Source organism: Hylobates moloch, unplaced genomic scaffold, assembly GCF_009828535.3.
Source record: "Hylobates moloch isolate HMO894 unplaced genomic scaffold, HMol_V3 SCAFFOLD_8, whole genome shotgun sequence".
NCBI lineage: Eukaryota > Metazoa > Chordata > Mammalia > Primates > Hylobatidae > Hylobates > Hylobates moloch.
In genome coordinates this window covers 56,978,904-57,006,055 of record NW_026652283.1, presented here as the reverse complement: position 1 = coordinate 57,006,055, position 27,152 = coordinate 56,978,904, and the positions used below count along the sequence as shown (strand labels likewise).

General features: G+C 39.6%; 1 protein-coding gene across 1 annotated transcript in view; it reads left to right on the top strand.

Annotated features, from left to right (window-relative positions):
• PAPPA2 (pappalysin 2) overlaps positions 1 to 27,152 on the top strand; it is a 298,454-nt gene that overhangs the window by 251,029 nt on the left and 20,273 nt on the right. Inside the window, exon 20 of the mRNA XM_032160910.2 lies at positions 4,844 to 4,915. Coding sequence (XP_032016801.1) covers positions 4,844 to 4,915 — 72 coding nt within the window. The remainder of the gene's footprint in view (positions 1 to 4,843; positions 4,916 to 27,152) is intronic.

Here is a 27,152-nt window from a genome sequence, read left to right as displayed (position 1 = left end):
TCTCAAAGAAAACCTTTTTGTTTTCCCAAAAAGCCTATGTTAAGTTGAATTTTTATGATTATCCTTAATCATGGTGTCAAGAGAGCGTTTTACTGTATCTCATGACTTTAAAATAGGAAAAATTAATGTTTTGCAAAGTAATGGTCCTTCAGGATGATTTCATGGAGAATTTTTTTTAACGCATTGTGGCAATTGTTTGCATGTAAATGAGTTTTTCTAAATAGCATTTGAAAGTGTTTCCTTCTGAAGAACAAAGACATTCATCATGACATCTCACTTCCCCTATTATTTTGCTTCATAAATTCATTTTTCCACAGACTAAACAGCACTTTTTTTCTGGAATACCATAATTATGAATTATTGAGGTCCAAATAAATGAGATTTTCCTGTGGATACATGAAATAGGTTTGCAAAGAGCCTTTAACACTATATGAAATCTCTCTCAAATTCCCAGCTTTTCAACAGAATTCTCCAGTTATATCAAATCTTATAATTTCTAACTTTGTTTTCCCAAATTGTTCCCCCAAACATAAATAGTCCTTTAAATAAAAATGACTGTTTTAAAGAAAAGAGAGAAGGAGGAAGAAAACGAGAAGATAATACGCTGGCAAAAGCCACAGTTTCCAACCAAATGACCTCACTCTTCCCTCTGGCTCGTAATGCTCAGCCTTGCCCCCAAAGTGTCCTCTTGATGGGTACAACTGTGTGTAACAGCTCCAGTGACACTGGCTGCAGATCATTGGAGACTCAGACATGAGTCATGGAAAGGTCTTCTTTTTCATCATTTTTAAGCATGGAATCATTCCCTCTAGGCATCAAGTGTCCCATCACTAGAGGAGAGTAGACAAGAGCATCTTGGAGGAAAGGGGAGGAGGAACAGAAAAGCAAGTTGCAGGGTAGTGTGCTATGGTCTAAATAAACATGCAAAGGATGTTTTACTCAGGAGCACATACATGTAGCAATAAGGAAATTATCACAAATGTGGACATTGGCAGAACTCTGTGCCCTGATGTGATTAGCAGCCCATTCTGTCAAATAACTACTCCCATTAAAAAATAGTTGAGCAATTTTCTGTTAGCCTTTATTGTTGGCTATTCTTGAGCTTTGTGACCTTTAACAAGACATTTAACCAGGCAACAGCCTTCATGGTGACTTATGACCATCCTAGTAACCTTTACTCTTTCTTTCTTCCCTTCTTTCTTTCTTTCTCTCTTTCTCTCTCCCTCTCTTTCTCACTCTCTCTTTTCCTTCTTTCTCTTTCTTTCTCTTTCTTTCTTTCTTCTTTCTTTCTTTCTTTTTCTTTCTCCCTCTCTCTCTTCTCTTTCTTTCTCTCTCTTTCTCTCTCACCCCCTCTCTCTCTCCCACGTTCTTCCTTCCTCCCTCCCTCCTTCCTTTCTTCCTTCCCTCCCACTCCCTTCCTTCTTCTATTTTCTTTTCTTCCTTCCCTTTCCCCTTGCTTTTTAGAAACTTTCAAATGGTCCAATCAGGAGGAAATTTTTTTTTTTTTTGAGACAGAGTCTTGCTGTGTCGCCCAGGCTGGAGTGCAGTGGCGCAATCTCGGCTCACTGCAAGCTCCGCCTCCCGGGTCCACGCCATTCTCCTGCCTCAGCCTCTCCGAGTAGCTGGGACTACAGGCGCCCGCCACCACGCCCGGCTAATTTTTTTGTATTTTTAGTAGAGACCGGGTTTCACCGTGGTCTCGATCTCCTGACCTCGTGATCCGCCCGCCTCGGCCTCCCAAAGTTCCGGGATTACAAGCGTGAGCCACCGCGCCTGGCCTCTTAAACTTTTTTTATGTTGGAAAGTCCAAAACAAATCTTTGGCATTTAGATACTAGAACTCAATTATGCAGAAGTTGCTTTTGCTAATAGCATAATTGCAATAGTTGCAGTTATTGCAATAACGTAGTAATGAATAGATGTGCATTTGTACAATAACAAATTCAGAATAGTTGTTACCAATAGGGAGGAAGGGAGTATAATTATATTGGAGGGACATATATAGGAGACATTAATTGAATCTATAGTGACATATTCTGCAAAATGTTAACAATTTTTGATAAAGTTAGGCAGAGGATATAACGTTTTCTTATCATTATAGCTTTATATGATTGTAATTTTTCAAAAGTGTTTCAGAAAATAAGAAAATCAGCTGGGCATGGTGGCTCCTGCCTGTAATCCCAACACTTTGGGAGGGCAAGGTAGGAGGATTGCTTGAGGCCAAGAATTTTAGACCAGCCTGGGCAACATAGTGAGACCCTATCTCTATAAAATAAAAATTTTTAAAGATTAGCCTAACATGATACATGCCTGTGGTTTCAGGTAGTCAGGAGGCTGACGCAGGAGAATCACTTGAGCCAAGGAGATTGAGGCTGCAGTGAGCCATGATTGTGCCACTGAACTCCAGCCTGGGTGACTGAGTGAGACTGTCTCAAAAAAAAAAAAAATTATAAATAAATAAATAATAAAAGAAAATTGTTTCACCTCTCACCAGGAGCCAGCCCTTCCCTGTCCATCTTACTGCTTTGCTTTTCTTCCTGTTTCACAGCCCTCTTGCTCCTCAAATCTTCCCATAGAATTGAGTCTTGAAAAACATTTGAAATTTCCCTCCAATTATAATCACTAAGTACTTGTTTTATTAATGGCATATACATATATTTATAAATAAATGAGATACATGATTTTCATAGAAGAAGGCTAGAGACACGATATCATAATTAGTGGCTGACAAATGCTTGTAAAATTTCGTCTTTACATAAGTCACTGAGATAAGAAGTAGGAAGGCTAGATAGTCCCTATTCTAAAGGATTTTGCAATCTAGGAAAGGATATGACACAGGTGCCACCAACTTTTGCAATTTCTGTAGCAGTTAAGGAGAGATGTCAGTATAAATTAGTCTCAAAACTGAATTATGCATCATTAAATATCTATAAGGTGGGTATTGTCAACTCCACTATTATGAATTTATTCTTCAGATATACTTGCACATGATTTATATATAAGCTTTGTTTGTTATAGCAAAAGACTGGAAATAACCAAAATATTCATCAACATGGGTCTGATTAAACATTTTGAACTCTTTAAGGGCCTCAACTAGGTTTATGGATTTTCAGATCCCCTTGCTCACTGGAAAATCTGATCCATAGTGAGTGAGTGAGGTATTTATACATTTGGTCTGAATTGAATAACTGACTGATTAGGGTGGGGAACTGGGGGTCCATAGTGAATACCCTCCTATGAGAAGGAATAAAGTTCTCATGCATTTACCTTTCAAAGAACAAATTATATTTTGCCATTGCTACTATCTGGGACCCCAAAGTAGTACAAACCATTGATATTTTAAATAATAAAATTCATGACCACTGCTCAGTTGAGCTCCAGTGGAACCTGCTTTAAAGCATAAACAAGAATTATTTCTAGTTAACAGAATTACTGTTGATATGCAAACGGTTCTGCATAAATGGCTGTAAGTGCGGGAGAATAACTCACTTTTTCAGTAGGCTAAACACCCCTTTTGTGTTTACCTTATATATTTCTTTTGATAATCCTTTCTTAATACAATAATGACTTAAGCCAAGTCACTTTCTAATAATATATTGCAATATGAAGTTTTGAATATCTAACTTTATAAGGATGTATACTACTTATTTTCCCTCTAGAGAAGCTGTGAAGGAGGAGTTTTAGCTTTTAGCAGTACGACTCCAGAAAAATATTGTAGATCCCCATTCTCCTACCTGACTATGAGGTATATATTTATAGACCTGCATATTAGCATATGTGAATGTCTCCAATCTAATGATTACACATTGTTAGCATTCTAGAATTCCTGTAGGTGCTATCTTGTATAAAGCTCCTATGTTGCCATGTATTCTTTTTCTTCTGAATGCATGGAATTTCAGTTGGACTGATTAAAATGTGAATATGCAGGTCTGCAGAAGGGTGGGTTGGTAGCAGGCTATGGAGAGAACCTTCTTTTCTCTTTGAAACCTGCCATGGGACTTTCTTTTATCCCTAGAAAAGCATATTCTTTGAGAATTTTAAACTATAAAAAGAAAAAGAAAAAAGTTTTGTGAAAATGAGTTATTATTATTTAACAAAAAGTAGATGACTATTTGTTTAAATATGCATCTGGAAATGGCCGTCAGGAATGAGGCAGTCACCAGCATCTCAAGATGAACTTAACTGCGCTCCTACCAGCTTGATGTTGGTGTCATTTTGAGTAGCAGTGATTTCACACTAGCCCTGTGTGTCCTGGGTATGTGTACTGTCCAGTTTCCTACAGGGCAGGCTTCATGATAATACCAAGAATTGCAGAGTGCAATTTCACCTCCAGTCCTGGTGTGGGCACTCACGTCTTATAATCTAGCATTTCTGAGGTCCACATTTAGTTGAAGACTCTTTTGTAAAACTGTATTTGTCAATCTTTAAAAGCTCATTGTGTGTGATCGACACAACCATCTTAAAATTTCTTGTAACATTATTTAAAATTTCAAAATAAGTGGAACTAATATTATGCCTGAAACCAGATGAAACTCATTATAATATTGAGGATGCTTTTTTAAACCACACTACACCACTCTGAAAATTTAGGTATCTTGGGAAAGAGGATGAAAAGTTTCGAGAAATCTCCTCCACTGAGACTTTCTGCCTGAACCACATCTGTCAGGGTGGGCAGTGTGCACGGGAAAGGCTAAATAGCCCCAATCCACTTTATGGGACACAATTAGAAACTAGCTGCTTGAGGAATGGAGTTGGACTCCTGTGGTGAGCTCTGGATTTGCCCCTTCTCACACAGAACAAATGTCTTTAATTTTGTTTTCTGTTTTTCCCGTCTTTCTCCTTAGAGCATTGTGTGCACTGGCCGGCGTCAATGGCACCCAGACCCCGTCTTAGTCCACTGCATCCAGTCATGTGAGGTAAGATAGCCTCCCCTTCCCCAACTCAGACTAGAGAACTCAGGTGGATTTAACTTATGGACCTTGAGTCCTTCTAATTTCGGACCCAGTCCCTCTCCTACTCTTCTGCTCTTTGTTTAACTTCTTAAATTAAGTTGGTTCCACAATCTTAAATTTACAGAAATTAGGAGTTCTGATTTTTGTTTTGTTTTGTTTTAGCAAAATCTTTGGAGATCCACTTTAAATGACTTAATAAAAGCTAACTTAAAAAGCAAGTCAGAATTATTTATGGTTTTGGGATTCTGTAACTGGGCCTTGTTTGTGCTTAATTCGCTCAGGGTTTTGGAGACTGATGGCCCACTGACAGGTTTGTTTGGCCAGCACAGTGTCTAAAACCAATTTTCTTTTTGGTTGCCAATGTTTAAAAATTAGGATTTTTACATAAAATTCCTATGTGCATATATAACATTACACACATACACACACATCCCAAATAAAAATAAATATTTAAAACTCTGCACAAAGATTTTTCTCTTGAAAAACAAGACTAGCTGGCAACCATGATGACAATTAGCTGGATCTGAGTAGCAGCTGCACCCCAGATGGGCAACTCTCTCCAGTTAGCACAGCTTTTACCTTTCCCTATGGCTATTACCTGGTGGGCGCCCCTTGTTTAAAATAACTGCCTGGGTCATGCAGGCATCTATGCTTGCAATCTCTTAGGTAGATCTGTTGTCCACTGTTGATTAACCAAACTAGACCTGTACCACCTCAAGAAATCTTGTCTACTTCTTCACATAGTAGATCCCCCAATCAGTGGGGGGACATAGGCTGCTGTGATTTCTTTAGTTAGATTAACTGAAGTTAATTTTAAAAGTCAGGAATAGGGCAGAATATTTCTAAGAAATGATGACCTAGAAATTCTGTCATAGGGGAAGGAGATGCTTACACACACACACACCATTTAAGCCCTCCCAACCTAAGCATAGCCAGTGACAAGTACAAGCATTCTCGTCCCAGTCACAACAGGTTTTGTCATCCACATCTCACACTGGAAGGAAATATAAGCCACTTAGCAGCAATCTTGGGTAATTCTGGCTCCTATAGGTGCTGCAGAGAGACCCCTTTAACTGCCCTGATTTCCAGCTTCTTCCCTGATGCACACCCAACCCACATGCATGTCAAGTCCATTCTTCTGTATCTCTGTGTTTCTTGATCTAATTCTGGGAATCCAGGATCCACATGAGACTGGAGAGGGGGAAAGGGTGGGGTTTGAGAGAAAAGGGAAAACTGGGTGGGGAAATGATACCAATAAAACAGCACTCTGCGAGCGCATCAGGAAAAATGCTAGCATGGAGTGTGCTTTGTTATGGTGTGGGCCAACAAAACAGCTCATCTTCTGCCATCATTAGAAAAACAGATGGCAGTGGGGTGGGGAGGCGGGAGAGAGGAGGAGTGAATCATCCACTGGGCAGGGGGTAAGAAGGAGGGAAGAGAGGAGGCCAGGGAAGGAGGGAGATAAACAGACAGAAGACTGGGGAGCTGGGAACAGATCAAAGGGATCCTGAGAATTCCCTTCTGCTGCTTCTATGCATGATCTCAAGTGGGAGGGTAGATGACGGGGCTTGGAGCTGGCTTCCGTGTTTCCCAGAAGGTTATAATACAGACCTTTTCCCATTTGTTCCCCCCTCCTCCCTGCACCCCAGCACATCAGCGGGGTCACTTCTCCAGAGCTTCCTGGGCTGTCGTCAGTCCCTTTGTTGATGTGACAAGGAACAAAAGCTCCATGTCTCCTCTGCCTGACTGTTGGGCTGATGTCTCCTCTGCCTGACTGCTACCAGCCAACAGCTGTTGGTTTCCCTGCTCCAGTGGTTCTCAGCATCACCTGGGAACCTACTGGAAATGCACATTCTCAGGCCCCCAAACACCTACTCGATTAGAAACTGGGAGTGGGGCCCAGCAGACTGTTTTAACAAGCTTCCAAATGATTCTGAGGCTTGCTAATACTTGAGAACAACCGCCCCAACCAAGAGTTTGTTGTGCAGCAATAATTGTAGCCAACGTTATTTAGCCACTTTGAGGGTGGAAGGAAGATGCAACGATACAGGTGAATCAATCCCCATAGGAAAGGAAGGGGAACTGGACAGGAGAGGAGAAGGAGAAACAACTCTGAAGAAATAAGTAATAAGAAATGCAAAGAGGCGGGTGAAGATGAAAAAGAAAGGACAAGAGAGGCTGAAACTGGCATGCTCTAGGGGCAAATTGGCAGACACTTAATTCTTTACTGGAAAAAGTCAGCAAAATATATTAGGGAGAACAGAAGAGTATCAGGGACAGATGGAGGGAAAACAGACTGGAGGCAAGATAAAGCAAAGCAGGCCAGGTAGGAGAGAGGAAGTTTTTAAAAGTGCAGCACAGAAATCTGAGCTCAAATCAGATATTTTGCTACCCAGTATCTAAAAGGGTTTTCTGTCTTTTGCTTCCCAATACTGAATGTCATTCCAAGAGGCCTCCTTTTAATATTTAGCCTTGTAAGGGTGGAGTTCCTCATTCGTTATTTCTCCCAATAAGCCCAAGGCAGTAAACCCACCAGCTCAGTATCCTCAGCCCGTATTGCCCTTCATGTTACTTCAGCACCTTTGTTTGCATCATATTCTCTTGGCATAAGGATTTGCTTTCAATTATCCACTATTCTGTGCTGCTTATGTTTTCTGAGGTGCCACTAAGATTTTCTTTAAAAACTCTTACCTAAATAATTCCATCTTCTTATGTTAGGTCATAAGCCAATTGTTGCTGCTTATGTTCCCATTGTCCCAGCAAGAACACGCGTATGCTACATATCTGCAATCCAAAATTATTGATACGTTCAATTCTATTTTTCTAGTTGTTGCTTGCATTTGGCCTTTGGGACCTGAATACTCCTTGTATCTTCTGTTTCTTTCGTAAACTGCATATGGGCAAGGAATGGCAACTTAGTTAATGGAAAAGTTTTGAAGTCAAACGACTCTAGATTCCAATCCTGGATCAGCTGAGTAGTGTGAGCCTCTGTATTGGGAAGTGGGGCAACAAAGCTATTTTAAGGAGTTGTTATGAGGGATGCATGTGATGGCATGCATAAAGCATTGAGTGTCATGCCTGGCCCATAAGAGATTCTTATTGGTGTCATTTGTTGAAGCTATTAGCCACTTCGTGAATGTTTACTGAATGAGTAAAGCAGAAAGCAGGGGCATTGCTGCTGCTGTAGCCCCAATATAATTAGTTGTAAACTCTGAGGATGTAAAAAGGAAAGGAAAGGAAAAGAAAAGGGAAACAGGTCATACCCATAAAGACCAACTGAGATCCATAATTCACAAATGACTTGGAGACATTGATTGTGTCCAATCAGTCATCAGGTCAGTCGGTCACCAGATCATTATATGAGTAGCTCTACTCATTCCTACAGTTGCCCACACTGGTTAAGACCTCAACATTTCTCATCTGGACTTTTGCAGTGATTTCCTAATTGCTCTCCCTTCCTCCAGACCTGTGCCCATCAATTTCCTTCATTCTCTCTATTGCTATTACAGGGTTCTATCTATTGTGTCTCTTCTGCTAAAAATATCTCAGGAACTCCCCATTGTTTTCACATTTAAGCCAGACTCCTTTGCAGGTAGTAAATGAGCCTTTGTCTTTCAACCTTCTGTCTCTTCAAATCTCTTTGTGCACACTCTACTCCAGACATAAAAAGACTTTTCCAACACAGTATTCTAAAAAGTGCTTGGGCTTTGCACTGTCTGTTCACTTGATCTAGGATTGAATATTTGTCCCACCTGTGGGGTGACACTGGGCAAGTTGCATTAGATTCTTGTGCCCCATTACCCTCAACATAGTTTTAATAGAGTTTTTTTAAACAGGGTTTTAATAGTAATGCTTATTTCATAAGGTTATAGTGAAGATAAATGAGTTATTATAGGCAGTGAGCTCAGTCTAATGTCTTGTACATAATTGTGCATTATAAATCTTATCTATTTCATTATTCACCACAGAAGTATTGTTGTTGCTACATGTTACTTCACTCCCTGTATCTTCATGCACATTGAAACCCATTCCCGGGACTCATCCTGTGACTTATTTCTCTAAGCCAGTGATTCTCAGCTAGGGACAATTTTGCACCCACCACTTCTCACATTAGGGGAAATGTCTGAAGACATGTTTAGTTGTCACGACTAGACGAATGGGGGGAGATGCTGAAATATAATGAGTGGAGGACAGGGATGCTGCTGAACGTCATACACTGTACAGTATAGCTCACAACAAAGAATTATCCTGCCCCAAATGCCAATAATACTGCCCTTGAGACACTGCTGTAGACTAACTCCTATTGATCTTTCAACACATTTTTCCAGGCATTTTTTCTACTTGGAGTATTTAATGACTGGCACTCCACCCACCACCCACCCTCAACCACAGATGGGTTATATAATCATACTCTGGTCTCTATTTTACCACTTATCACCTTAGGGAAAGTATTGGTTTCCTGTTTGTCTGCTTTATGATGCTGTAACTACTTACAAGCTGAAGATATTGTCTTTTCCATTATTATATCTTAGCTACTCAACACGATGTTTGAAATAACTGGGGCTCAGAAAACATTTATTGATTAAAAGAGTAATTTAATTTGCACATGGCTTTTAAAATTATCGATAAGTATGCAAATATTTTATGATAACTGTATAAAAGACTTGTTAAGTGCTTGTCCAATAAAGTGTGCTTTCTTCCCAGCATAGAGAGAGAAAGGAAGAGAGGAAAAGAAAGAGAAAAAATGGTTTTCCTCATCTCCTGGGGTAATAATTGAAGTGAGTGTTCACTCCATCTATGAACACTGTGATATTGTCACATAATAGATTATCTTCTTCCTTCCTTCCTTCTTTCCTTCTTTCTTTCCTTCCTTCCTTCTTTCCTTCTTTCCTTCTTTCCTTCCTTCCTTCTTTCCTTCCTTCCTTCCTTCCTTCCATCTTTCCTTTTTTCTTTTTTTTCTGTTTCATAAAGCCATATTTATTAATCCCACCAAAGTCCACAATCCTAGATTCTACTTAAACCAAGACAATTTTGTTCTCTAGGGAATGTACCTAGGGATAAAGACTTACCTTATAATTATAGTCTCCTTTTACATAGAACTGATTAGTTTTCTTCATACTTATGGGATGATTAAAATCCACCTAATTCTTGGCTCTGCTTTCTCTGTGAGCACGTTTTTCTTATGAGCAAGTTCATCCTATTCTTTCCAGCAGTCTCCATTTCGAATTACAGTTTTTGATAATCTCTCTTCAACTCTTTGCTGGTAGAGTTGTGCCCTTTCTTTTTAAAAAGAGAGAGCTGCAGAGAAGGACAGAGGCGGAGTGATGTCAGAGAATTAGGTTCAAATTCTGACTCTACCCTTCATTAGCTATGCGTAGTACCTGTCAGGCTTTCTCTTAGAACTTCTGTGAGAATCAGGTGAAATAACTGATTTTAACGTGTTTTATGAATTGTCAAATAATATAACTTACTAGCGGTGATACTGCCTAAGGAATGATACATATAACTTTATGAGGACAGAGTCATATTGAAACAAGTTATTAAGAATCAAGGCCAGGCACAGTGGCTCACCCCTGTAATCCCAGCACTTTGAGAGGCTAAAGCGGGAGGATCACTTGAGGCCTGGAGTTTGAGCCCAGCCTGAACAACATAGCAAAACCTTCATCTTTACAAAAAAATGAAAAGTTAGCCAGCTAACTATGGTGGTATGCACCTGTGGTCCCCAGATACTTAGGAAGCTGAGGTGGGAGGCTCACTTGAGTCCAAGAGTTTAGGTTATGAAGAACTATGATCATGCCACTGTACTGCAGCCTGGGTGACAGAGCAAAACCCTGTCTCTCTCAAAAAAAAAAAAAAAAAAAAAAAGCAATTCAATTACATCTGGTTTATATCTTTATGACTTTTTATTATATACTGCAAGTATCCATGGTTAATTGATGTCCTTGGGGCTACCAATGCAACTTATAAGGCCTTTTAAAGTTTGGGAGGAAATTTCCAATAACTCTGCCTGAGCCTGAGCTGCCATTTCCTCTCTAATTTCAATGCATACCTTTGTAGATGCCTACCGTCTCATCTATCACATATTTCAAGGTTATCTAATAGGTCTATTCTTCCAGTAGTCTACCAACTCCTGAGTGGCAGGAGGTGTGTTTTGTTCACTTTTGTATCCTCTTTGAGAGACACCTAATTCTTCAGTGACACCTGCTTCTATTCCCCTAAAGACAGAGATGGAAAGTTGCAGACAGAAATTTGACTTTGAGAGTCTTAAATGGAAAAGACTGAATCAGTTTTCTGTGAAGTTGCATAGTGGAAGTAAAGTAAGGAAAAGATAGATGGAGAAGTAGAAAATAAAAACCCTGTCATGAGTGGAATCAAAAGGCCTTGTAACCTTAGTGAAAGTGGCATGGTGGCAGAAACAAAGGCTTAACACATAGCTCCATCTCTGATTAGCTATTTCCTTGGGCAAGTCAGTTAACTTTTCTGAATTTAAGTTTCCTTGTCTTTTAAATTAGACAGATAAAATTCATCTCAAAATTGTTGTGAAGATTCAATTTCAGAAAACTGTGGAGACGTGGTTTGGGGCCTTCAGAGAGGTCACACCTCAGTAAAGCATGGTTGTGCTAATTTTTCAGGAATAACGGCAAACCTGCTCTTGTTTCTGGGAATGTTTTGCCTTCCAAGTAGATTTTGGTTTTCTTACACCCACAGGTCCTTCTCTTATAGGGCCTCTTTTCAGATTTACAGCCTTCTTCTTGGTTAGCCTCAACTTTTATTCGTTGGATGGATTAGGTTTTGGAAACTTGTTAGTACTTCCTTCCTTGACTTTCAGTTCAAGACCAATCCTGGTTTTGGATTTACTACTTCTACCATGGGACTAGCCCACCCGCAAGAGAAAACTCAGTCTAAGACAGGATGGATATGAGAGTCAGAACATGATAAAGGATGCACAAGTACCTACTGTGTGAATATTTGATAAACATAATCGATTATGTGATAAAGGTTAGTCAAATTGCATTTATCAGTAATGCTGAATCACTTCTGTTACTCAAAGCACAAGGATACTTCTCCCCACTATTAATTCTCATAGAACAGTGATAGGCAATACACATGTGTGTATATGTTGAGAGGGCAAGAAGCTGAGCTGGGCTGGAGAGAGAGTTGGTAAAGGACTGTTTAATAAGACCAGTAAGACCCTTTATATCCCCTGCCTAATTATTTTGATTTTCTTGAAAGAATGAGGAGCTGTCAGAAAAGCCAAGCAGTATTTGCCATTTTAGAAAAAAAGGAGTTGAACAATAAGAGCTACCTGCCTGCAAGTTTGATGTTTTCTTTCTTTCTTTCCTTTTTTTTTTTTTTTTTTTGAGAAACAGCCTCCCTCTGTCACCCAGGCTGGAGTGCAGTGCTGCGGTCTCGGCTCACTCCACCCTCGGCCTCCCAGGTTCAAGCGATTCTCCTGCCTCAGCCTACTGAGCAGCTGGGACTACAGGCATGTGCCACCACGCCTGGCTGATTTTTGTATTTTTAGTAGAGACAGGGATTCATCATCTTGGCCAGGCTGGTCTCGAACTCCTGGCCTCAGGTGAACCACCCATCTCAGCCTCCCAAAGTGCTGGGATTACAGGCATGAGCCACCATGCCTGGCCAAGTTTGATATTTTCTACTAGAAAAAGTTTTAGAATAAATTTCTCTAAGTACAGGCCCTAAATTTATAAGGAACATGCTCTCCTATACTGATGCCATGTTATGTGAAAGAATCAATGAGTCCTATAAGACAAAGTAGAAGCCACTCCTTAAATTTGGTAGATATGTTATTCTGGCCCAAATGATGTACTCCTGCTTTCAGAAGGCAGCTAAAGGAGTTGACCCCATCTCGGATCATTACTACATGCTCTGTTGAATGGGAAGACCCAGCCAGTGCAACGCCCAGGGCTGTCTCTGGTCACACCTTGTCTTTAAATAGTTCACATTGGCAATGGATTCAGCTGATAGTGTAAAAAAAAATGCTTAAGAATTATATGGGGTGAGGGGTACTTATTTTTTAAATGCAGATTCTTAGGTTCTGCCCCTTCCTCCCAATCGTTTTATGTCAAGTCGGGTGTGAAGTACAAGAATTCGCTTTTTTAACAAATACCTCAGGTGCTTCTAATGCAAGTGACCTTCAACTGTGCTTTGTGAAACACTAGGCAGGGATTAATTCATCTGCTGGCAAATAGTTACATGGCAGTGCCCAGCTTGCATTTTGGGAGAAAAGGAATCATCTTCCAGTGGTTCTCAAATAAATGAAGAAATCACTTGGAATAGAATAAAGTTCAGAAAGGTCAAGGACAGAAGTAAGAATATCTGACAAACAGTGGTAAAACTGTAATTATCCTAAGCCAGAAAAAGGTGAATTTTTTAAAAATTATAGTTATTTTTTTTTAATTGTGATTTATCCTGGGTAAACAGCAGTATGGCTCTGGTCTTGAAACAACAAGCCACATGCAAATAGCTATAAGCAAGATTATCAGAAAACCTGAGTATTTCATTGTTTTGTCATTAATCTCACCATGGATCTCATTCTACTTTCCGTTTAGGGTTAGCTTCCACAGGCATTAGAACATACAGAACATGTTGAGGGCCAAAAAAGTGATATAAAAAGATTAATAATAATAATAATACCTTTGGAAAAAATCAAAAGAAGTGAGATTTCCAAGTCTAAAATGAGAAGAATAAAGGTTAATGTAGTAAACCTGTTCATGGATTGAATATTTTACTTAGAGAAAAGTTTGCAGTCACCATCCCCCAGTGAGAACAGAAGAGAATATAATGGGCTTAAAATACTCAATGAACTATTTAAAGTAAATCTATGTGAGAATATCCTAAAAGTGTTAAACTTTATACAAGGTTATAAAGGGAGGTGTTGAAAAGGCATATTAGTCTTTGGAGAGTTTTAAAAGGATATATATTCTCCCTCTCTGACATGGTTACACATTTGCTTCTATCTCAAACACTGCTAATAGTTTGGTACTCTCTTTCCCTGTAAATCTAGGACTCCATGGATTTAAATGTGTTTATATTTGTATTATCTTAAAGCAGTCAATAGAGATATTTTATGTGTCATTATCATCTGAGTACTACTTCCAAAGGAATTTATGTAGGAAGGAGTTGGGTGTAGAAAGGTGGGGCCTTGGGACAAATTTAACTTCATTGGAGTGGCTGGATTACTGAAATGGAGGTGGAAAGTTGTATTATTTTTACACATTTAGTAGTTGATACCAACAATGGTTCCATCACTAATTCAATCCATCTGTTACACCATTCCTTGGATTCTTTCTTCTCTGTCGTCTTGGACCTCTCTCTGCCTCCTTTTTATTATTTATATTCCAGATGGTAGCCCTGTTAGCTGTGTCTGGGACATGTGCTTATTGATCACTCATGGGCACTGCCTGCTATCCTGCTGCAACTCTATGGGATGCAGAGGCCAATATATAACTCAGGTGGTGGAAAATAAGGGCATAAAAATTTAGGGTTTTTGTACCATTTTTCTTGCCCAGAGTTTTAGCCAAGAAGAGGTAGAGAGTAGCTGAAGCCTGACTAACAAGTCCTAATTGAGGGGATGTACTTCATTCTGGGATGTGAAAGGCTGCATACAGGCCCGGAAATGAGAGGATCAGAGGAGGGGATGGGGAAGGTTAGCTTGCCGGAGACATTGCCCTAGGAATAGTGGCAATCACGGGCTTCTGCATCATGTGGGACCCTTTCAGAGGAAGGGGTTTGTCACTTTGTAGAGTTTTGTCTCCTTGTTTTTAGGACAAGATGCAGTGTGTGTGTGTGTGTGTGTGTGTGTGTGTTACAGTTCTTCCCATTTGACCCTGTGAAGCACCCCTGTAGTGTGGTAAAATCTTTCAGCACATTCATAAATTCTAGAGCTCTTTGTTCTAAAAAGTGAAATGAAATATGTGGCTAAGACACTCCAGTGCAGATGCCCCACATTCTCTGTGGCAGTGAAAATGGGCTCAGGCCCACCTTTAGGAAAACAGGAAAGGGATTTTCTCCCATGGTTACATACTTCAAGACAGAATTGAGGCAGGCAGTTTTGCATTCATCCATAGAGCTCAGATGCTCAGGACTTCCAAGTGACAGCAGTTGAAACCTGGACCTGTGAAGAACTGGAATGGTTTAGGGGGTCCCAACTTTTTTGGAACCAACGACTAGTTTCATGGAAGACAATTTTTCCATGGACAGGGTGGGGTGGGGGAGTTTCAGAATGAAAATATTTCACATCAGATCATCAGGCATTATTTAGATTCTCATAAGGAGTGTGCAACCTAGATCCCTCACATGCACAGTCCACCACAGGGTTTGTGCTCCTATGAGAATCTAATGCCACCACAAATTTTACAGGAGGCAGATCCAGGCTGTAACACTGGCTCTTCCACCACTCACCTCCTGCTGTGTGGCCTGGTTCTAACAGGCAGCAGACCAGATTGGGGACCCCTGGTCTAGGGCAATAGTGTGGTTCTGGACCAGTGGCAGCAGCCTCACCTGGGCACTTGCTAGAAATGCAGAATCTTAGGCCCCCCTCTGGACTTCTGAATCAGAAACTTTGGGGGTGAGGTCCAGCAATCAGTGTTACCAGGCCTTTCAGAGGACTTTGATGTACTTGCAGGTGCAGGATTCGCTGGTCTAGAGGGTGGGGAAAATAGTAGCAGAAGAGTGACAGTTTTGAGGGACTTGAAGAATACATCAACACTAAGGTTGCTTCTCTGATCCCAAATCTCTTTCCTTTCTGTTCCCCTCAGCTTCATAATGAAACCTGTTCAATCTTCCTTCCTCAGTCTTTTCTATCTTTAAGACTTCTATTATTACACTTTAATAATATATTTTTTATCACTGGATAGTCATGGATTATTCTTAATAAATGTCAAGGCTTCAAAGTATAATCACAGCCCAAAATGGACTTAGAAGTGTGACCAGATGGAATTGCTACTGCTCTTTCAAAAAGCATCTCACTTGAGTATGTCTCTATGAATTCTTATTATAAAGAGAAAAATGAATCCTATTTGTGATATCTGTATTAAAAAAAAATGTTCTATTTCAACTTTATCACTTATGCATTGTGTGATAGTTGTTTAACTTCTTTTGTTTCCTCTTTATTTATATGTTGTCATATAAATAATAGCCAACAATTAAACTTCTCTTTGCCATACTTCAGCTGTTTACAAATCAGATATAATAATCATTCCTTCCCTGTTTCTCAGAAGGCACATCTTCAGGGCTTATTTTTCTTTTAATTCTTGCCAAGTTTTTTAGGATCTATGAGTGAAAAGGGGTTATAAAAATGCTAATTAGGGTAGGGGTAATAATGGCCTAGAAGCCAATAATAGGGACAGCTACTAGACTTCTAGCAGGGATGGTGTAGGTCCTTACAAATCTAAATCTAAATATGTGTTAGACATATTAAAATCCAGAGAAAAATTGAAAATTTGCTTAAGTTGGAACTGTCTTCCAGGCTCACTACCTGCCAAATTCTAATCCCCTTGAGATTTGTTTGTGAATTTCACTGCCAGTTTTGTGCAATATCTGCACCAGCCTAAAATCCCGGCATGTCTTTAAGCTTGTCTAGAGTCCCATTTGGTTCAGGGCTCAACTTCAGATTCTCCAGCTGGGATCTCTGAAAATCAGACTCCAAATGTTAATTAGGACTAGGTTTTCATTTCGAAAGCTAAAACCATTGCCCCCACACCCCTACACCCCTACCTTTCCACCTCCAGCTTTTTTAAAAAGTAAAACATTAAAAGCACAACCAACCGTGCAAATTGTAAAACCTCATCTAGATTAACAACATTTGTGAGAGTTTATGCTTGTCTAAAACTCCTCTGGAGCCGTGCTGTGACTTCCTGGTAGGCTCTCTGACAAGCTGCATTTTTGCTTCTTTTGTCCTCTTGGCCTTCTGGGTGGGCCACTTTCTCACTCTGTTAATTTTCTTTATGACATCTGTTATCCCTTTTTCATCCCACTCCACCCTTTTTCTGATTTATTCTGGGCCTTTTTGTTCCTTTTTTTTTTTTAGGAGGGTTCTTTTTCTCTTTCACTGTCCTTCCCTTTTTAGCCCAGACTTGCAGATAATTTAAATATTACTCGCCTGCAGAATTGCCATCACAGAAATGCTACTATCTTTTCTTTAGCCTGCCAGACCTTCAGCTGCTTCTCAGTGATTTTGCTGAAGTTATAAGAATGGGCAGCATGCAAAATTATGTCTATAGATAACTCTAGATTCTCCTCTTTTCACAGGGACTTTGCTCAACTAAGACTTCTAATCGTGCTTCAAAAATGTGTTTTAAATGCATTCTAACCATGGCACAAATACATTACTGAGATTATTCGTGAATCCTATAAGGCATTGCTTATTTTACAATTTACCATGATGGTAATTGTCATAACTTCTTAAATAATCCAATAGACAAGCTCTTTCAGAAAGTTTATAAAATTTGAACCATTTCCAATTCATTCTACTAACATAGATGTTCATTTAAGTGAAATTATTTTATTAAATATTTATTACAAGGACTGAGTGCTAGCAATGCATTTTACTAATTTTCTTACACCTTATTTTTTTTTCTTAAACTATTATTTTAAGTTTAAGGGTACATGTGCAGGAAGTGTAGGTTTGTTACATAGGTGAACATGTGCCATAGTGGTTTGCTGCACAGATCAACCCATTACCTAAGTATTAAGCACAGTATCCATAAGCTGTTCTTCCTAATGCTCTCCCTCCCCCAACCAACCTGCTCCGACAGGTCCCAGTGTGTGTGTTGTTCCCCCATTCTGTTCATGTGTTCTCATCATTCAGCTCCCACTTACACATGAGAACATGCGATATTTGATTTTTCGTTCCTGCTTTAGTTTGCTGAGGATAATGGCTTCCAACTCCATCCATGTCCCTGCAAAGGACATGATCTCATTCCTTTTTATGGCTGCATAGTATTCCATGGTGCATATGTACCACATTTTCCTTATCTAGTCTATCATTGATAGGCATTTTGGTTGATTCCATGTCTTTGCTATTGTGAATAGTGCTGCAATGGACATACACTTTCACGTATCTTTCTAATAGAATGACATATTTTTCTGGATATATACCCAGTAATGGGATTATTGGGTCGAATGATATTTCTGCCTCTAGGTCTTTGAGGAATTGCCACACTGTCTTCTACAATGGCTAAACTAATTTACACTCTCATCAACAGTGTAAAAGCATTCCTTTTTCTCTTCAACCTCACCGGCATCTATTGTTTCTTTACTTTTTAATAATAGCCATTCTGACTGGCATGAAATGATATCTCATTGTGGTTTTGATTTGCATTTCTCTAATGATCGGTGATGTTGAGCTTTCTTTCATATGTTTCTTGGCTGCATGTATGTCTTCTTTTGAGAAGTGTCTCTTCATTCCTTTGCTCAGTTTTTAATAGGGTTGTTTTTCTCTTGTAAATTTAAGTTCCTTGTAGACTCTGGATACTAGACCTTTGTCAGATGGATAGATTGCAAAAATTTTATGCAATTCTGTAGGTTGTCTGCTCACTCTGATGATAGTTTCTTTTGTTGTGCAGAAGCTCTTTAGTTTAATTAGATCCCATTTGTCAATTTTGGCTTTTACTGCAATTGCTTTTGGTGTTTTAGTCATTAAATCTTTTCCCATGCCTATGTTGAATGGTATTGCCTAGATTTTCTTCTAGGGTTTTATAGTTTTGAGTCTTACATTTAAGTATTTAATCCATCTTCAGTTAATTTTTGTGTATGGTGTAAGGAAGGGGTCCAGTTTCAATTTTCTGCATATGGCTACCCAGTTCTCCCAGCACTATTTTTTAAAAAGGGAATCCTTTCCTCACTGCTTGTTTTTGTCAGGTTTGTTGAAGATCAAATGGTTGTAGGTGGCAGTCTTATTTCTGAGTTCTCTATTCTGTTCCATTAGACAATGTGTCTGTTCTTGTACCAGTACCATGCTGTTTCAGTTTCTGTAGCCTTGTAGTATAGCGTGAAGTCAAGTAGCACGATGCCTCCAGCTTTGTTCTTTTTGCTTAGGATTATCTTGGCTATTTGTGCTCTTTTTTGCTTCCATATGAATTTTAAAATAGTTTTTTTCTAATCCTGTGAAGAATATCAATGGCAGTTTAATAGAAATAGCATTGAATCTATGAATTACTTTGGACAGTATGACCATTTTCACAATATTGATGCTTCCCATCCATGAGCATGGAATGTTTTTTCATTTGTTTGTGTCCTCTCTGATTTCCTCGAGTGGCGATTTATAGTTCTTCTTGAAGAGTTCCTTCATTTTCTTTGTTAGCTGTATTCCTAGGTATTTTATTTTCTTTGTAGCAATTGTGAATGAAAGTTCGTTCATTATTTGGCTCTGTGCTTGCCTGTTTTTAGTGTACAGGAATGCTAAAGATTTTTGCACATTGATTTTGTAACCTAAGACTTTGCTGAAGTTGCTTAACAGCTTAAGAAGCTTTTTGGCTGAGACAACAGGGTTTTCTAGATATAGGATCATGTCATCTGCAAACAAAGATAATTTGACTTCCTTTCTTTCTATTTGAATATGACTTATTTCTTTCTCTTGCCTGATTGCGCTGGCCAGAACTTTCGATACTATGTTGAATGGGAGTGGTGAGAGAAGTCATCCTTGTCTTGTGCTGGTTTACAAGGGGAGTGCTTCCAGATTTTGCCCATGCAGTATGATGTTGGCTGTGGGTTTGTCATATATGGCTCTTATTGTTTTGAGCTATGTTCCTTCAATACCTAGTTTATGGAGAGTTTTTAAAATGAAGAGATATTGGATTTTATTGAAGGCCTTTTCTACATCTATTGAGATAATCATGTGGTTTTTGTCTTCAGTTCTGTTTATTACACCTTATTTTTTAAAGTATATATGTATACGCTTACATATGTGTGTATATGTATGTATCTGTTCTTTTGACTAACCCAATGGTAAAGTGAGGACAGAAGAAAGGGCAACACTCCTAAATTGATTACAAATATTTGTAAATTGCAGAAAACAGCATGCATGGTGAAAATAATGCACATTTCAATTCCTAAGAGGTTTAAATCTCAGCTCCACCCTTATATTTATTTGTAATATTTTAAAAAATTAATTTTAATTCTATAAAAGTGATACATGTACCTAGTTTGAAAAGTTAGTTCACACCTCTAGGTTTATTTGGAAGACTAGCAGTTCCTACCCCTCTGCTCCTAACCTCAGCCTCTCTCAACAGAGGCCATCACTTCATTTTTGTTGTTGTTTTTGCTTCACCTGTTTCACTTATTTTATTTCTTCTGAAAATTACATATATACACATAAACATGCATACATGTACTTGTATTGTAAACCAAAAGTTATCTGAGACAGGTCTCAATTTAGAAAGCTCACTTTACCAAGGTTAAGGATGCACCCATGACACAGCCTCAGGAGGTTGTGAGGACATGTGCCCACGGTAGTTGAGGTACACCTTGCTTTTATAAGTGTTAGGGAGACATGAGACGTCAACCAACATGTGTAAGATCTACACTGGTTCTGTAAGGTAAGGCAGGACAACTTGAGGCATGTGCCTCCAGATCATAAGTAGACAAGAGGCAAAAGGTTACATTCTTTTGAGAACTCGATCAGCCTTCCACTGAATCCACAATTTAGTCTGGTTCAGTGAATCTGCATTTTTACATAAACAGTAGGGCGGAGGAAGTATTCAGATATGCATTTGTCTCAGATGAGTCTCAGATGGATGCCTTTGAGTTCTTTCTGTTCTTTTTGCACAAGGAACTTTCTTGTGGACAAATTGTGAGGGAGGAAGGTATGTAGCTTCTTATCTTTGTAGCTATCTTATTTAGGAATAAAATGGAAGGCAGGTTTGTCTGACATAGTTCCCAGCTTGAGATTTATTTTCCTTTCACAGTATACATATATATATATATAATTTATGTGTGTGTGTGTGTGTGTGTGTGTGTATACACATACACACATATATATAATGCTTCTACTGCTAATCTTAATTTTTTGATTTAGGACTTTATCTCCTGATTTCCTAATACAATAGATGAGGTTTTAGCTCTCTGACATTATCACGCACACACACACACACACACACACACACACACTCCTGCACTTTTGCCTTTAGAGGTACCAGATGCCTCTACTTCCTGAGCTTTCTGTTGGTTCTAGGTATTCTAGGCATTTAGATTTCTGCCTTCCTGCATCTGCTTGGTCAGCTACTATTCATCCATCCATTTTCCAGTTTTCTAATGTTGTTGACTTATTTATCAGCTGCCATCATCTCTCCTGTTGTCTTTTCTCTTATGAGTTCATGCCTTTTTTGTTCGTTTTTTATACTAATATTTTAGTGGAACTTCTGGAAGGGAAAGATATAAAAACAAATTCAAGTATTCACACTTTGCCAGCTCTAAACCTGAGAGATAACAGATGCTTACTGACCAGTGTGCTATTACTACGAACTACTTCCTTCAACAGAGTCTGTGCCTGTATGGAAGAAAAAGAGGCACCTGATAGAGACTATGTCTCTTACTTTGCTGTTTTTTCTCTCTGTTATCTCTTCTAAATTCTTATTTCACCTAAAGTCAAGCAAAGATCTCTTCAAGATAGTTAACTCCTGAAAGTATAAATTTTAGATAGAGGAGCACTTATTAAAGGACTGTATATTTATTGTGAATGAGTCATGTTAGACCCTAGGAATATAAAGGTAATCAATAGAAAGCACAGACCCCATCTCCTAGGAATCCCCACTCTGCCTTGGGGTATGTTCTGAGTGCTAGGGGATCAGAGAAAAGAAAGTGGCTGTGTTTGGGAAGCAGGCAAGAGGTGAGCATGGGACATAAATTTGGGGAAGATTTCATAACCAAGTAGCATTCCTGGGGCCTTGAAGAATATAATAATTCCACTAGTTGGGGACAAAGTGGAAAGCTCCATGGGCAGAGAAAATACTATGAGCACAGGGCACAGGGGTTTGAAAACACAAGATATTTAGAGAACCACCAGAGGATGGAGCATGTGGAAACCTGGAGTCTGCAGAGAGTCTTGGGCCAGATTAGGAGGAGTGTTGAATGCTGCCGTGCTTGGATGTAAACTTTTTCTGAAGGCATTGAGAAGCCTGACACGTTTTATCACCAGGAAATGACAAGATCAGATGTGATACATTGCTGGAAATGAAGTCCACGGAAGAGTGACGGGTGATAAGCAGAATGGTTAGGAGATGGTGTCCATATTTCAAGAGAGAAATAGTGACAGCCTAGGCAAGGCACCAATAGTATAGATAGGAAGAAGTAATCGTTGAAAGCTTTTCTTTTAAGATATAAAATTGATTCTAGAATTCCATCCAATGGGGGAAATGAGGTTCTGAATCTAACTCCCTGGTGCTTGGGTGGATGTTGAATGTGATTAACCTCTGTTCCAAAAAAAAAAAAAAGAAAAGAAAAAAAAAAGAAAGAAAAGAAGAAAAGATGCAGGTTGGGCTTGGCTTTAGACTGAGTTTGTTCAGTAGAATTGGAAATAAAAATCTGGATTTCAGAAACAGAGTCTCAGTTGCGGACTTGTATTGAGAAATGAAAGTATGGATGCTAATTGAAGGCAGTAAATGGATGAGGTCATGCAGGGGTGTGAATGGGGAAAGGAGATAGGTGGGGAAAGACATAGAGGCAGGAAGTTTGCAGAGGAAGTGAAGCCAGTCAAGGGAACAGAGGAAGAATGACTAGAGAGGTGGAAGGAAGTAAAGGAAGCTGTGGTCTTAGGAAAACCGTTTAAGAAGAGAGGCCCAAGGGAAAAAGAAACGGTGAAGAGTGTTAAATGCTGCCAAAAGTTGGCCAGCACAGGAAGTGAGATGGCAGTAACTTGAGTGGAAAACAGTTCATGGAAAGACTTTTGAGATGAAGAGACTGGAACATGTTTATTGGCTTTGAGTAATAATCTGATTGAGAGCATGAAGACCAAAGATAAAGAGGGGATATAAGGGATTACGGATACTGCTGCCTCTCAGTCAAGAGTCAAGTGAGAAGGGAGTAACAATAACTAAAGACAAAGTTTATAGAGTAGCAGATGGAATTCAAGAATTCAAGGTATTTTATATGCAATGGTTTCTTGTTTCTCTGTGTAGACTTTCCCATTCCTGTCAATGGCAATGTCTGCTGTCCGGTTGCTCAGGACAAAATCCTTGCTGTCATCTTAATTTCTCCATTTCCCTCATGTTCACATTTAGTTCATCAGGTAATTCTATTAGCTCTACCTTTAAAATATATCCACACACCAGCTACGTTTTACCATCTGACCCACTGCCCCCCTTGTATGAGCCATCATCACCTGCTACATGGCTTATTGCAAGAGCCTCCTGACTGGTCTCACTACTTCCCCTGCCTCTTCACAGCCTAATCCCAGCATAGCAGCCAGACGGTCCTGTTAAAAATGTAAGTTAAATCATAATGCTCCTCAGCTGAAGCCCTGTGGCAATTCCCCACTTCATCCAGAATAAAAGCCACAATCCTTGCAATGGCTTACCTAGCCCTCCACATGTCCCCTCTCTGAACCTGTGATTGAAAATTGCAACCATCTTCACTCTCTTGTTCTCTGCCCATCTTCCCACCACTGCCGATTCCCTTATACTGGACCTATTATTTAGTAGAATTATCAGTTTCTAATTTGCTATAGAATTATTTGTTATGCTTAATGTCTGTTTTCCCCATTGGAATATAAGCTCCACGGGGCATTAAGTTTTGCAGATTTTATTCACTGTTATATCTCAAGTCCTTAATACAGTGACGTAGTGACTGGCACATGGCAGATGGTCAATAGTTTTTGAGTGAATGATGGAGATAAGAAGTTAAGGGCATTCACATGTCAGGGGGAGGGTCAACAGCAGGGTAGGGATCTTCAGAAGCCGCTTGACCATGATAGAGAAAGGAAAATTTTGCTGACTTGAGAAGATTAAAATTGGCAAGAGATCCTGAATGTTATGAGTCCTTTAAAAGTCTTTTCTATTGACAGTTTTGTTGTTGTTGCTGTTGTTAAATTAAGCCTATAGTTAGCATCACTCTGTACTGGGACTCTGGGGATGAGGAAGTTTGGTCCCCGAGGGTCTCTTCAGCTATTTGAAGGCTGTTTGTACATTGGAGAAAGAAGAGTTGGTTCCACTTCCTGCCTTTATTCTCTTTGGTTATGTGACCTCAATCAAAGTCATTTAACATTTAACTCTTATGAAAAAGTATCTCCCTTGCTTGACATATACAGTTCTTTTGGCTCTCAAATGAGATAATGTTTGTGAGAGCATTTGTAGACACTAAAATGCTACACACATATGGGATTATCATCATTGTCATCCCCATGTGAGAAGTCTTCTGAAGCAAGCCCAGGCTGAGCTGAGGCATGGCCATACTGCAGGTGATACATCCTGTATGCTGCCCACTGTGAGTCCTGACCAAGGAAGCAGAATACCTTCCAAGAGTTGCATACATAAAGCTGTAGCGTGATCTGATAAAGAGAGCCTCTGCTTGTCTCCTTTCATTGCAGTCCAGCTTAAAGCCTGGAACTACTTTTTGCATCTCTTTGAATCTACCTGAGTGCAGGCCCCCAAACTGGGTATCAGACCTTGATTAAGGAGAATAACAACAGCCCAGATCTGGGGCTTCCTAGTAACTCCCCCAGTGCCAGCTGAGCGACTTGGGGTAACTTTCCTTCAGAAGCTCCTCTTGGGAGGATGCCCACACTCCATAGGGAGTACAAATCCTCTACCTTATTTGGCCTCTATTTCACTGAACAGAGTGACAAGAAAACAGCAAATAAGTCTTTGGATGCTTAACCAAACTAAAAACAAAACAAAAAAACCAACATGCACCTATTTTGAAAACATGGACTTGCCCCATCCTTGTCTCCAAAGTCTAGTGATCCTAAGTAAGCCTTTTGGTTCCAGTAGGTTCTCCATAGCCTTTTCAATCGTATACATTGTTTTTCTTTCTATTTAAGATCAGTAATGAGAATTTGGCAGGAGAAAGATTCAAATGGGTCAGGAGGCTCTTGTGGCTTTTCTTGGGCTTGTTTTTCACAGCTCATTCTAGCCTGCAACATATTTTGCAAGAATAAATTGGCTGGAGATCTAATCCATGGTGAGAGGCTGCCACTGAGGCAGCATTTCAGAATAGGGAGACTGGAGCCACGATCGGGCTTCCTGAAGCACACAGCCGGGGTGTTTCCTTACATATGCACATGCACACGGCAGTGTACACTGGGGATCCTCATCGAGAACAGATGTTGCTGCCCACTGTGCCAGCCACATGTCGTGCATGGCATTTTCTTCTGCTAAACTCCTGGCAATAGCGTTTTTCTTTTCTTCTCCCCTCCCTCTGCCTCCTACCCTCTTTTCCCATCTACACCCACTGCATGTGCAAATTCTCTCCTGATTCATACTTGGCCAGCCTCTTATTTTTGTTGTTGTTATTGTTATTGCAAACATTAGAGGCTTCCAAAGCTGGAAAAAAAAATAAAAAGAAAAGAAAAGAGAAAAAGAAAGAAACCACAACAGCCCCCAAAGGAAACATGTTCTAACCCAGGAATGTACAATACTTCATGCATGGGAAGCATCTTCCCACCTCTCCAAGCTTAGCTACAGAAACGAAGACTCCAAATTCCAACACATGAAAAAAAAAATTAATCCAGCTTTTTCCTGTGTGCCTCATACCATTTTTCAATCTAAAAGTCTGCTGCTCCCCGCAATGGCTAGGACTTGCAGGAATGTCATAGCCTTCTTCTCAACTTACACCATGGTTACAAAATTATGATCACTGCTTCAGGTCCATTTATTTATTTCTTCAATGAAAATTATATTTTCTGAGTATGTACTATGTGTTGAGATTACAAAAATAAATCAGAAATTCCCATCACAGTGTATACAACAGAGATAAAAAATATCAAATTACTATCTAATGAGTATAAGCCGATAATACAATCATATGAACAAGGGCATATGGGAGCACAGGGAATAAAGCAAATAACTTATCCTAATTCCATGGAGAAAGTTTTATAGAGGGGTAATTATTTGAAGTAGATTTGAAGAATAAATAGGCATGAAAGGCAAAGATGTGAAAGGAAATGGCATGAAGCTGTCATCAAGTCTTTCTGTAATAAAGCTGCATAACAAAATAATCCACAAATATAAATGTCTTAATAGCAACTTCTCACTCATGCATCTACAAGTCGGCTAAAGTGACTCTCTTAGTTTGTGGTCTAGGTTCAAGTGTACTTTGTATGTCTCTCCCTCAGGGACTCAGGCTTTAGAGTTTCAGTGTTAGCAGCTACACAGGGCATGTTCTTTTCATGGTAGATAGCATGGGCACAAAAGGGCGAGTGAAGGCATGCTCATACATTTCCAACTTTTTGTCAAGTGTAGCATGTGTCACATACATTTATGTTCCACAAGTCAAGGCAAACCACATGGCTGCGTCCAAAGTTAGTAGGAAGTGAAGTTGTGCTCTGCTGACAGTGGACTCATGGCAAAGGAAGGGTGAGTAAGAATAATATAGACAAAGAATAATATCTACTAGTCAGCCTTTGCAGTCACAAGAATTTGTTAAACACATTCACTCCATCCTATGCCAAGACACTCCAACAGTCTTATCCAGTCCTAGCATCAGGTTTGAAATCTGGAATCTCATGATTGATATCACATTGCAATGTAGCTTCTCTTAATCTGGAGCCTTATGTACTAAAATCACAAGCTCCCTGCCTCCCACTCACCCCACATGCAAAGTGGAGCAGAAATAAATAATTACAATAAACATTCCCTTTCAAGGAGAAAGAGTGGGGAGGTGCATAAAGCCCACCCCTCATTCTTTGAGCAAAAGTTGTAAAACCACTACTGGGAAAGTAGGGAGCACTTCTTGTTTAGAAACTTTCGATTACTCCCTGGGTGTCGCTTCCTGGTTAATTGTTCTTCATGACTTTTGGCTCTGATCTCTAAGGAGTCTTCATTTTCCACCATCTTATTTGGTCATGTATTAAAAGCAGTGAAGAACATCCACTTTTGGAAGCTGAGTAGCTTTCTTAACTTGCTTCCTCCTTGTAGAATATAGGGGGCCCAAAGGTCTCTAACAGTAGGTCTCTTTCAATCCAGGCTGATAGTGATTTTGGCACCTCAACTCCCAAAAACTTGATTGATTTTTGTGTATATTTAAT